Raw genomic sequence first — 13,219 nt, forward strand, 5'->3', positions numbered from 1 at the left:
CATTTGTGGTAACTTGAATGGAACTGGAGGACATTATGTTAAGTGAAATAAGCCAGGAACAGAAAGTTAAACACCATATATTTTCACTCATATGTGGAAGCTTAAAAACATTGATCTCGGCCGGGCGCGGTGGCTCAAGCCTGTAATCCCAGCACTTTGGGAGGCCGAGACGGGCGGATCACGAGGTCAGGAGATCGAGACCATCCTGGCGAACACGGTGAAACCCCGTCTCTACTAAAAAATACAAAAAACTAGACGGGCGCGGTGGCGGGCGCCTGTTGTCCCAGCTACTCGGGAGGCTGAGGCAGGAGAATGGCATGAACCCGGGAGGCGGAGCTTGCAGTGAGCTGAGATCCGGCCACTGCACTCCAGCCTGGGCGACACAGCGAGACTCCGTCTCAAAAAAAAAAAAAAAAAAAAAACATTGATCTCAAAGGAGTAAAAAGTAGAACAGAGGATACTAGAGGATGAGAAGGGTGGGGGTAAAGGAGAGATGGAGAGAGTTTTTTTTAAAGAATACAAAATTACAGCTAGATAGGTGGAATAAGATCTAGTGTTCTATACCACGTAGGATGTAGGGTGACTATAGTTAACGATAATATGTTAATGATGAATCTGTAAATTACTTTGGGCAGTATGGCCATTTTAATGATATTGATACTTCGAGTCTGTGGACATGGAATTTTTTTTCATTCAAATTACCAATGTCTTTTTTTACAGAATTTGAAAAAACTATTCTAAAATTCATATGGAACAACAACAACAAAAGCCCAAATAGCAAAGCAAAAAGAACAAAGTCAGAGGCATCACATTACCTGACTTTCAACTATACTAGACATTAGAGAGCCGGGCTGAGGGAAATACAGGGGTAGAGGAAGCAGCAGAAAGCCCTGTGAGCTCGCTGGGTCCCCAAGCAGCCATTCCTGCCTGGCACCACAGGGATCTATCAGTGGGGTGGCCAGAGGAGGGGGTAAAACTGCACAGGGAGAAAGAATTCTCTAGCTGAACTGTGTAACAATTTGAATGGGGCTAGAAGCCTCCTGGCCAGAACTCAGGGGAGGGTATGAATCTGGCTTGCAGACTTCACAGGCAGGGGAAGAACTAAAGCCCTTTTCTTTTGCAACAGGGAGGTGGAAAACTTTGGGCAAGTTTCCAAGCCTGACTCACCTCACTCGAGGCTGTTGCAGCGGACAGGTGGGAGTGAGACTGGCCCTTCAGTTTGCCTGGGAGCTGGGTGAGGCCTGTGACTGCTGGCTTTCCCCCACTTCCCTGGCAACCTGCATGACTTAGCAGAGGCAGCTATAATCCTCCTAGGCACACAACTCCAGTGACCTGGGACCTCACCCCCACCCCCCACAGCAGTCGCAGCAAGACCAGTCCAAGGAGAGTCTGAGCTCAGACACACCTAGCCCCGCCCCCATCTGATGGTCCCTGCCTGCCCACCCTTGTAGTGGGCGACAAAGAACATATAATCTTGGGAGTTCTAGGACCCTGCCCACTGCTGGTCCCCCTCCACGCTACTAGAGCTGATGCTTTCTGGAAAGCGCCACCTCCTGGCAGGAGGCCATCGGCACAAGAGCATTAAACCACCAAAGCTAAGGACCCCCACAGAGTCTATTGCACCCTCTGCCACCTCACCAAAACAGATGCTGGTATCCATGGCTGAGAGACCCTTAGATGGTACAAATCAAAGGACTCTGTGCAGACAACCCCCAATACCAGCCCAAAGCCAGGTAGGCTCGCTGGGTGGATGAACCCAGAAGAGAGACAACAATCACCACAGTTGGGCTCACAGGAAGTTACATCCACAGGAAAAGGGGGAGAGTGCTACATCAAGGAACACCCCATGGGACAAAAAAATCTGAACAACATCCTTTAGCCCTAGACTTTCCCTCGGACAGAGACTACCCAAATGAGAAGGAACCAGAAAACCAACCCTGGTAATATGACAAAACAAAGCTCATTAACACCCACCAAAAATCACACTAGTTCACCAGCAGTGGATCCAAACCAAGAAGAAATCCCTGATTTACCTGAAAAAATATTCAAGAGGTTAGTTATTAAGCTAATCAGGGAAAGTCCAGAGAAAGGCAAAGGCCAATGCAAGGAGATCCAAAATATGTTTCAAGAAGTGAAGGGAAAAATATTCAAGGAAATAGATAGCTTAAAAAAATAAAATATTCAGGAAAATTTGGACACACTTTTAGAAATGCAAAATGCTCTGGAAATTCTCAGCAATATACTTGAACAAGTAGAAGAAAGAAATTCAGAGCTTGAAGACAAGGCCTTTGAATTAACTTAATCTAACAAAAACAAAGAAAAAAAGAATAAGAAAATATGAACAAAGCCTCCAAGAAGTCTGGGATTATGTTAAATGACCAAACCTAAGAATAATCGGTGTTCCTTAGAAAGAAGACATTTCTAAAAGCTTGGAAAACATATCTTGGGGAATAATCAAGGAAAACTTCCCCAGCCTTGCTAGAGTCCTAGACATGCAAATAGAAGAAGCGCCAAGAACACCTGGGAATTCCTGGCAAAAAGTTCTTCTCCTAAGCACATTGTCCTCAGGTTATCCAAATTAAGACAAAGGAAAGAATCTTAAGACCTGTGAGACAGAAGCACCAGTTAACCTATAAAGGAAAAGCTATCAGATTAACAGCAGATTTCTCAGAAAAAAACCTACAAGCCAGAAAGCATTTGGGCCCTATATTCAGCCTCCTAAAACAAAACAATTATCAGCCAAGAGTTTTATATCCAGTGAAACTAAGCATCATTTATGAAGGAAAGATACAGTCTTTTTCAGACAAACAAATGCTGAGAGAATTCACCATTACCAAACCACTACTACAGGAACTGCTAAAAAGAGCTCCAAATCTTGAAACAAATCCTGGAAACACATCAAAAAGAATATCTTTAAAGCATACATCACACAGGACCTATAAAACAAAAATGCAAGTTAAAAAGCTAAACAAAGCAAGACAAACAATCAAACAAAAAACGAAAGTACACAGGCAACAAAGAGCATGATGAATGCAATAGTAGCTCACATTTCAATGCCAACATTGAAGATAAATGGCCTAAATGCTCCACTTCAAAGATACAGAACCACAGAATGCAAAAGAACTCACCAACCAACTATCTGCTGCCATCAGGAAACTCACCTAACACATAAGCACTCATATAAACTTAGAATAAATAGGTAGAAAAAGGCATTTCATGCAAATGTACACCAAAAGTGATCAGGGTTAGCTATTCTTATATCAGACAAAACACACTTTAAAGCAACAGCAGTTAAAAGAGACAAAGAGGGACAGTATACAATGGTAAAAGGTGTTATCCAACAGGAAACTATCACAAACCTAAACATATATGCACCTAACACTGGAGCTCCCAAAGTTATAAAAGAGTTACTAGTAGACCTAAGAAATGAGATAGACAGCAACACAATTGAAGTCTACTGTTGTAGGCGACTTCAATACTCCACTGACAGCACTAGACAGGTCATCAAGACAGAAAGTCAACAGAGAAACAATCAATTTTAACTATACCTTGGAGCAAATGGACTTAACAGATATATCTAGAACATTTCATCTAGCAACCACAGAATACACATTCCATTCAACAGTGCATGGAACTCTCTCCAAGACAGACCATATGATAGTCCATAAAATAAGCCTCAATAAATTTAAGAAAATTGAAATTATATCAAACACTCTCTCAAACTATAATGGAGTAAAACTGAAAATCAACTGCAAAAGGAATCTTCAAAACCACACAAATACATGGAAATTAAATAACCTGCTCCTGAATGAGTATTGATTCAAAAATGAAACCAAGATGGAAATTAAAAAATTCTTTGAATTGAATGACAATAATGACACAACCTAACAAAACCTCTGGGATACAGTTAAGGCTGTGCTAAGAGGAAAGTTCACAGCCCGCCTACATCAAAAAGTCTGAAAGAGCACACAGACAATCTAAGGTCACACGTCAAGGAACTAGAGAAACAAGAACAAACCAAACCCAAAGCCAGGAGAAGAGAGGAAATAACCAAGATCGGAGCAGAATTAAATGAAATTGAAACCAAAAAAAAATACAAAAGATGAATGAAACAAAAAGCTGTTCTGTGGAAATATAAGTAAAATTGATGGACCATTAGCAAGATTAACCAAGAAAATAAAGAAAATCCAAATAACTTCACAGAGAAATGAAACAGGAGATATTACAATAGACACCACTGAAAAAAAGATCATTCAAGGGTACTATTAACACCTTTACACGCATAAACTAGAAAACCTAGAAGACATGGATAAATTCCTGGAAAAATACAACCTTTGTAGCTTAAATCAGGAATAATTAGATACCCTGAACAGAACAATAATAAGGAGTGAGATTAAAATTGTAGTTAATAAATTAGTGACAAAAACGTCCAGGACCAGATGGATTCACAGCAGAATTCTACCAGACATTCAAAGAAGAATTGGTACCAATCCTTTTGACACTATTCCACAAGACAGAGAAAGAAAGACCCCTCCCTAATTCATTATATGAAGCCAGCATTATGCTAATGCCAAAGCCAGGAAAGGACATAACCAAAAAAGGAAACTACAGACCAATATCCTTGATGAATGTAAATGCTAAAATCCTTAACTAACTACTACCTAACCAAATCCAACAACATATCAAAAAGATAATCCACCATGATCAAGTGGGTTTCATACCAGGGATGCAGGGATGGTTTAACATATGCAAGTCAATAAATGTGGTACACCACATAAACAGAATTAAATACAAAAATCACATTACCATTCCAACGGATGCAGAAAAAGTATTCAACAAAATCCAGTATGGCTTTACGTTTAAAACCCTCAAGAGGCCAGGCGCGGTGGCTCACACCTATAATTCCAGCACTTTGGGAGGCCAAGGCGGATGGATCATGAGGTCAGGAGATTGAGACCATGCTGGCTAACATGGTGAAACCCTATCTCTATTAAAACTACAAAAAAATAGTAGTAGTGGGTGTGGTGGTGGGTGTCTGTAGTCCCAGCTACTTGGGAAGCTGAGGCAGAAGAATGGCGTGAACCCAGGAAGCGGAGCTTGCAGTGAGCCAAGATTGCACCACTGCACTCCAGCCTGGGCAAAAGAGTGAGATTCTGTCTCAAAAAAAAAAAAAAAAGAAAAAGAAAAGAAAAGAAAAAAAATCCTCAGCAAAATCAGCATTAAGGGACATAATGTAACAAAATCCATCTACAACAAACTCACAGCCAACCTAATACTGAATGGGGAAAAGTTAAAAGCATTTCCTTTGAGAACTGGAACAAGAAAAGGATGCCTACTCTCACCTCTCCTCTTCAACATTGTACTGGAAGTCCTCGCTACAGCAATCAGAAAAGAGAAAGAAATAAAGGGCATCCAAATCAGTAAAGAGGAAATCAAACTGTCCCTCTTTGCTGATGATATGATCGTTTACCTTGAAAACCCTGAAGACTCCTCCAGAAAGCTCCTAGAACTGATAAAAGAATTCAACAAAGTTTCCAGATACAAGATTAGTGTACACAAATCAATAACTCTTATATACACCAACAGTGACCAAGCAGAGAATCAAATCAAGAACTCAACATCTTTTACAATAGCTGCAAAAGATAAAAGTAAATAAAGTACTTATGAATATACCTAACAAAGGAGTCGAAAGACCTCTACAAGGAAAACTACAAAGCACTGCGGAAATAAATCATAGATGACACAAACAAGTGGAAACACATCCCATACTCATGGATGTGTAGAATCAATATTGCAAAAATAAACATACTGCCAAAAGCAATCTACAAATTCAACACAATCCCTATCAAAATACCACCATCATTCCTCACAGAATTAGAAAAAAACAATTCTAAAATTCATAGGGAACCAAAAAAGAGCCCACATAGCCAAAGCAAGACTAGGCAAAAAGAACAAATCTAGAGGCATCACACTACCTGATTTCAAACTATACTATAAAGCCATAGTAACCCAAACAGCATGGTACTGGTATAAAAATAGGCATATAGACCAATGGAACAAAACAGAGAACCCGAAAATAAACCCAAATACTTACAGCCAACTGATCTTCGACAAAGCAAACAAAAACATAAAGTGGGAAAGAACATCCTTTCAACAAATGGTGCTGGCATAATTGGCTAACCACATGTAGGAGATTGAAACTGGATCCTCATCTCTCACCTTATGCAAAAATCAACTCAAGATGGATTAAGGACTTAAACTTAAGACCTGAAACTAAATAAAAATTCTAGAAGATAACATTGGAAAAACCCTTCTAGACATTGGCGTAGGCAACAATTTCATGGCCTAGAACCCAAAGCAAATGTAATAAAAACAAATTTAATTAGCTGGGACCTAATTAAACTAAAGCATCTTTGTACAGTAAAAGGAACAGTCAGCAGAGTAAACAGACAACCCACAGAGTGAGAGAAAATCTTCACAGTCTATACATCTGACAGAGGACTAATATCCAAAATCTACAATGAACTCAAACAAATTAGTAAGAAAAAAACAAACAATTCTATCAAAAAGTAGGCTAAGGTCATGAATAGACAATTCTCAAAAGAAGATATATACAAATGGCCAACAAACATATGAAAAAATGCTCACTGTCACTAATGATCAGGAAAATGCAAATCAAAACCACAACGCAATACCACCTTACTCCAGCAAGAATGGCCATAATAAAAAGATCAAAAACCAGTAGATGTTGGCATGGGTGTGGCAATCAGGGAACACTTCTTCACTGCTAGTGGGAATGTAAACTAGGGAAATAAAGCTGCACACCTATAGTCATCTGACCTTCGACAGAGCCAAAAAAACAAGCAAGGGGGAAAGGACTTCCTGTTCAATAAATGGTTGTTATATACATATATAAAATGCACATTTTATATAGTAAATTTATATCTATATGTAACATATAATTGATATCTATATATCAATTTTGTATTTGATACTTTTGTTGAATTCTCTTATTTATGATAGACATATTATCCTCTTAGGTAGGAAAATTCAACATTGTAAAGACATATTTCCAATTAATTTTGAAATGTAATAAAATTTTTAAAAAATATTAGCAGGTTTTCTTCCAAGTAGATAGCCTAATTCTACAGTACATAAACAAAGAAAAGAAAGAAAAAATAGAAAAGCTTAGTAAAAACAGAGCAATGAGTGAAGACAAGGCCCACTAGATATCAAAACATATTATAAAACCTCAATAATTAAAACAGTGCTGTGTCAGTGCATAAATAGATGAATAAATACAATGTAATAGGATTTTCAAAAATATCTGTATGGCCAAATACAGTCAGGAGTTTAGTATGCGACCAAAACTGTAAGGGAAAATTCAAAAAATGGTGTTGGGATACTATACTTCATACCATATGCCAGGATAAGTAACAAATGGAGGAAGTATTTTAAATATAAGTAATGAACTCACACATGTGACAATGAAAACAGAAAATCTCCTTTATAATCTTGAAATGAATTACTATAGCTGTGACTCCAAAATCCAGAAGCCATAACAACCCTGCATGCCATAAAGCACCATAGCAAACTCAAAAAAAATAAAAAGGTAAATGACAAAATGGGTGAAATTTTTACAATTCATTACAGACGAGAGATTTGTTATCTAACACCTAACTATCATGTAGAATATGATAAGAAAAAGATATACAACCAAATAAAAAATTGAGTAAATAGTATAAAAAGATAACCCACAAAAAAGAAAATACAAGTGACTCTTAACGATGTGAAAAGATACTCAACCTCACTCAGATAAATGCAAATTTAAATTACACTGACACCATTTTTTTCTAATCAGATTGGCAAAACTCCAAAAATTTAATTAACAAGCTTGGTTATAAATCAGCAGGCACTCATACGCTGCTGGTAATAATGCAAATTGTTAGAACCTCCATGGAAGGCAATTGGCAATATTCATCAAAATTACAAATGCTAATACTCTTTGACCTGCAATCCTGATATTGGAAGTTTATCTTGTGATATTTGTGTATATAAAAACCATTTATTGAACAGGAAGTCCTTTCCCCCTTGCTTGTTTTTTTGGCTCTATGGAAGATCAGATGACTATAGGTGTCATCTGATATGGGTATCTCGGCCAAGTTTAAGTAAGGTACAATGATGTACCTGCATCATTGTACAGAATGATGCAGGTACGAAATGATTCATGCAACATGATTTTTAATAGCTGCAAAACATTGGAAACAATCCACCTGCCCATGAATTAGCAACTGGTTATAGTATTTTCATATAATGGAATACTAAGAACCTATATTTTAAAAAATAAAGATATGTATTACTGATATGAAAATATCTCCAAGATATATGTGGAGAATGATGAATACACTATGCTTATTAAAAAGAGTGAAATAGAAGTACTTATCTATATTTGCAAATATGAAGCAACTCCCCCCAAAAATGTATCCCTCTGGAGAGATATATTGGAAACTAATAAAATAATGATGGGAGAACTGGGTGGACAGATGTTAGGAAGACTTTTTATGTGTACTTAAAATTTTTTTCATATGAATATATCATCTGAAAAAAGTGAAAACTTGAGATACCATTTTCTAATGCCAATGGACGTATTTTGCATAATAAGCAATGTATTAGCTGCTGTAGTAATGCATCAAGCATCTCAACACAATCATCCTTAAAATCAAAAATATTTTAACAGTTCTTGGGGTTACTATAAATGGTTAATCTAAGCATAGTTGAATCCTTCAGACTAACTTGAAGCAGAAGACCAACATATCCTAGCGTCTTCTTGAACATATTAAGCTATTCACAAATGTCCCTCTTGAGTTCATTTAAGCTGTTTTTCTTATGTTGTCGCCTGGCTTATAAACCAGGCACTTATAAACACAGACTTTGGAGATCACTTAAACCTGTACCATTTATTGTCTCTATGACTTTGGATCAAGTGCCTGAGTTTCCTCATGTGTAAAATGGAGATAATACAAATTTCATAGATTTGCTATGATGATTGAATGGATTACTGTACATAAAGCTCTTAGCCTGGCACACAGTCAAAGCTACAGAAATATTAAGTGTCTCTACTCCTACTAAGACATTGACTACTGAGTGTCAGTTCCTAGTGGTGTGAATTTTCACTGGGTTCTGAGCTCTGGCATGTTTTGATGGATACTTTAGTTACTAATCTTGCACAAGAGGTCGAGGGGGAAATATCTTCAGTCAGTTCAAGTGGCAATTGTACTTGTACTATTTAGGCAGTCAATCACAAATTTATGCTAATTTTCTCCCTTCGAATTAAAACTTCTCTGATTAAATACATTGGATGTCTACTTAACAATTCTTCTACTCTGTAATTCAAATATAATGTTCATTGTGCTTCATAACGTCATCAGCATTTTTAACACCTTTATACCAAACATCTTTTTATTATGAAATGCAATTTACTTCAGTCTTACTCAGAATTAACTCATACTATCTCTAACTCACATCTCCCAGTTATTGTAATCAAGATATTACAAGTGATTTCTTATTATATTACCATTTCAATGGTAAAAAATATCCTTTTCAATGTCAGAAATCCATATTATTAACAATAAAATTAATATCACCTCATATAATGTATAAATTACTCAAATAAACGTAGAAAGCTTTGAAAAGTTATATATTTTAAAATTATACCGATCAGGTATAACTACACTGCTCGGGTATAATTTTCAAATATTAGAGAAGATTAGAAAGTTAGGATTAACTATCTGATGACCATTGACAAATTCTTTGTTATTAATAAATTGATCTCTAAATTCCCCCAGATAACATACAACCAGAGATTATAAGGGAAATATTAGTAAAACTATAAATTATGTTTAATCCTTGGGCAGTAAACAATAAATTTTTAATTAAAAAAATTAAAATTCTCATTTTAATGATGTGATACAACTCAAAAGAAAAATTAAAGTTACTGTTGTTATTAAATAAATGTTTAATGTGCACATTATGGAGTAAGCATTGGCTTATGCCCCTTGGGGATATAGGGGTAAAAAGTAAGCCCTGAGATAGATTGTAATCCCCTAAACAAATTGAGACATATAAAATAATTACAATGTAAATATTCCATGATAATGGCTGTGCTAGGAGAGTTCAGGGAGAGATGACCACACAAACTATTTTGCATTTTAATTAAGCTTTGAAGAAAGTTAGAAGTTCAATAGACAAAAATAGTTAACAAGATCATTTTAATTGCAAGGAATAATATGAGAAACTACTAGAAAGAAATAGTAGAGCCTGCTTGTAGAACTAAACATATGAATGAAAGTATAGAATAAAAGTGGGAAATAAAACAGTAATAAGAAGTTACAATACAAGGCTGACAAATTTAGACCTTTTTTATAAGCAATGGAAATCTATGAAAGGCATTTTGATCAAGATAATTTTATAAAAGTTATTGTCTGAAACTTACATTGGTAATGGTATACAAATAGATTTGGATTCTGTGCAGGGAGTGGGAGGAGTGAGAGAATGTCCTAGTAGTTTAGGCAAAACGTTTATATGAATTTGAATTAGGTGCTATGGGATGAGAAAAAAGAGATTAGTACAAATTAACCACTTACTATGTCACAACTTTTGAATTTTATCAGTTAATCATCTCAACCACCCATCTCAAAAAGTAACTATTATTTCCATTTTATATAAAGTTGATTAATTTAGTCATGATGACAAAGTCATGAGTAGTAGTGCTGGGCCTTGAACCTCAGGTTCACTGATTTCTAAAGGCCACACTTTTAATCTCTGTGACCTCTAATACTTCAAGCTCGTTATAATGAATGCTAAGGAGAAAACTGGAGCCAAAATGACACTGAGGTTTTAAGCTTAAGTTGTTGAGAAAATAATGGTATCAATCAAAGCAAAATATGCAATATTAGGGGAAGAGTTAAAGGTTAGACACAAATCCCATCTCTATCTAATCAACTCCACCTCCTGAAAAGCATTAAGATTCTTCAACATTATCTGAAGAATGTTTATTCTACTTATTATTTATTGGTCCTGTTTTAGTTTTTAAATGTTTGATTGCTCCTGTGCTGAGCCTTTTCCAACTGAACTCACTGAAATTCTACTCTTTTATCAGGTGAGAAGTTTCCAGACAAGAAGCCTAAGGTGCAGTTAGTCATATCCTACGAGGATGTGAAGCTGACCATACTGGTGAAACACATGAAAAACATTGTAAGTTTATTATGTATAATAAGAAACATGTAAGCCTACATTCAGAAATCACTTACCTCCTTTGGGCAATTAGTGTCAACATTAGTTAGAGGAATGGGTATCTCGGCCAAGTTTAAGTAAGGAACAATGAGCCAATTACAATATTTTTGCCTCGGGATGACTGTGATCCTTGGGGTAAAGACTCTAAAATACTTCACAAGGAAAGTCCTAGAATGAACATTAAACTTCATTCAAAATGTCAGGAAAAAACCAGGGAAAAGGCTCTGAAATAACCGGATTAGCTGGAGGATCGAAGGATAAAAGAAAAAAGGCTGGGTCCCAATAATTTCCAACTATCTCAACATGCGGAACTTGGTGGAGAATTCACTCCGTCTCTTTGCATCACGCCAGTACCTTCCCTGAAACCAAGAACTCTTAGGGTTCTCTCCCAAACTCCCATTGTACATTGACTTTATAGCATCATACAGTTATCATATTGTGATGTAATTCCTTATGCGTGTTTCCTTCTCCTCAAAAAATAATAGTGTTTTGAGAACGGAAACCCCATCTTTGTTTCCGTGTCCCCATCCCAGAACCTAGAACAAAATCTGTAGTTAGCCTCCAAAGAAAACTAAAAATTCCACTCTCTATTACATGCCACTTAAGGTTGGCGCAAGTCAGAGGCATTGATGGTAACTGGATCATATCATTAAGAAAGAGAAGAAGCTTTCTGTGTCACAGGGCAAGTGACTAATGATCTGAGTTGGGGTATAGCAAACATAGAAGGAAAACACTAAACCTCACCAACTATTTTAATCTCCCTTGAGCCTAGACAAAACGGGTTCTCCACATGGTAAAAATTTCCCAGGAGACTATGTCAAATGTGGAGAAAGTCAGTAACACAATTTTTGCTCTCTTCTTTGTGCACATAAATCTCTGAGGATGCCTTTGGAAGGATCTAAAAGAGGAAACTCTTCTCCATATGACACGAGTCCATAACATATTAAAACAACAAATATTTGTTTGGTGAACAAATAATTGGCATAATTTGAAAAGAATACATTCATTACAAATTCATTATTATTCAGACATCCAAGAAGGCGTGTTTGTATACCTCTGGTGTTCACTATCAGCAATTTTTGTAGTATCTGGACAAATATTTTAAAATTTTCTTGCAAATCTTTTACTAATTAAAACAATTATTTTCCATTGTTTTTCACTAGATAATCACCTTAAATAAGAATAGCAGTTTTTTGAGAAACCTTTACATTGCAAAATGAAGATTCAGTTCGACATTGTTTATGGCTACATGCATGTTGATGAATTTTAAGCAACTATATAAACATAAATGATAAAACAATAGAATGTTAAGAAATATTGTTAATCAAATTAACAAAACTTATATATGTATTTCATATATGAAAATAAGCCTTGACCACAGTCCTCTTAGAAATGATATATTTATTCCAGTAATGTTATCATTGCTCAAAACATTTTAGAGCATGCCTGATGAAATTGCTTTTAGACTGGGCATGTAAACCAAACAGTAAACTTGGTGATATTACTCAATGGTCACTCCTGATTTTTGATCAAAAGTGATATTAACCAACCTGGTCACCCATTTCATTCACCAGATGAATCACCAAATTACTTTTGACAGTTTTCAAAAATGCATTTTACACTCAGATGAAATTACAGTACCAATGAAGATCTTCAAAATAAATGTGATGCCAGCATGAAGCAGGGATAGGAGGAGTGAATGGGAAAGAGCAAGAGTTTAAGATTGAGAGTTTAAAATTGAGATCAAGTTATAGGTAAATAGAAAATGACCAAATGACCCTAAAAATAGTGAAAAAACACTTAGGGCCATGAGAACCTCTACATTACCAATGCTCTCAAAAAGAGCTATTAATGATGTAGTAATACTTGCTTCAGTCTGCCTTCTCAGTTTACTTACTAGTTCCTCTCTTCTCTCTAAGCTCTTAAC

General features: G+C 36.2%; 1 protein-coding gene across 9 annotated transcripts in view; it reads left to right on the top strand.

Annotated features, from left to right (window-relative positions):
* The window catches only part of PIK3C2G (phosphatidylinositol-4-phosphate 3-kinase catalytic subunit type 2 gamma), a 423,460-nt gene that overhangs the window by 369,812 nt on the left and 40,429 nt on the right, over nucleotides 1-13,219 (top strand). For all 9 annotated transcript variants that reach the window (XM_028829285.2, XM_028829284.2, XM_028829283.2 and 6 more), the window contains one exon: nucleotides 11,159-11,253. In XM_028829285.2, the coding sequence (XP_028685118.2) occupies nucleotides 11,159-11,253 (95 nt within the window). The remainder of the gene's footprint in view (nucleotides 1-11,158; nucleotides 11,254-13,219) is intronic.

Source organism: Macaca mulatta, chromosome 11 (genome assembly GCF_049350105.2).
Source record: "Macaca mulatta isolate MMU2019108-1 chromosome 11, T2T-MMU8v2.0, whole genome shotgun sequence".
Lineage (NCBI taxonomy): Eukaryota > Metazoa > Chordata > Mammalia > Primates > Cercopithecidae > Macaca > Macaca mulatta.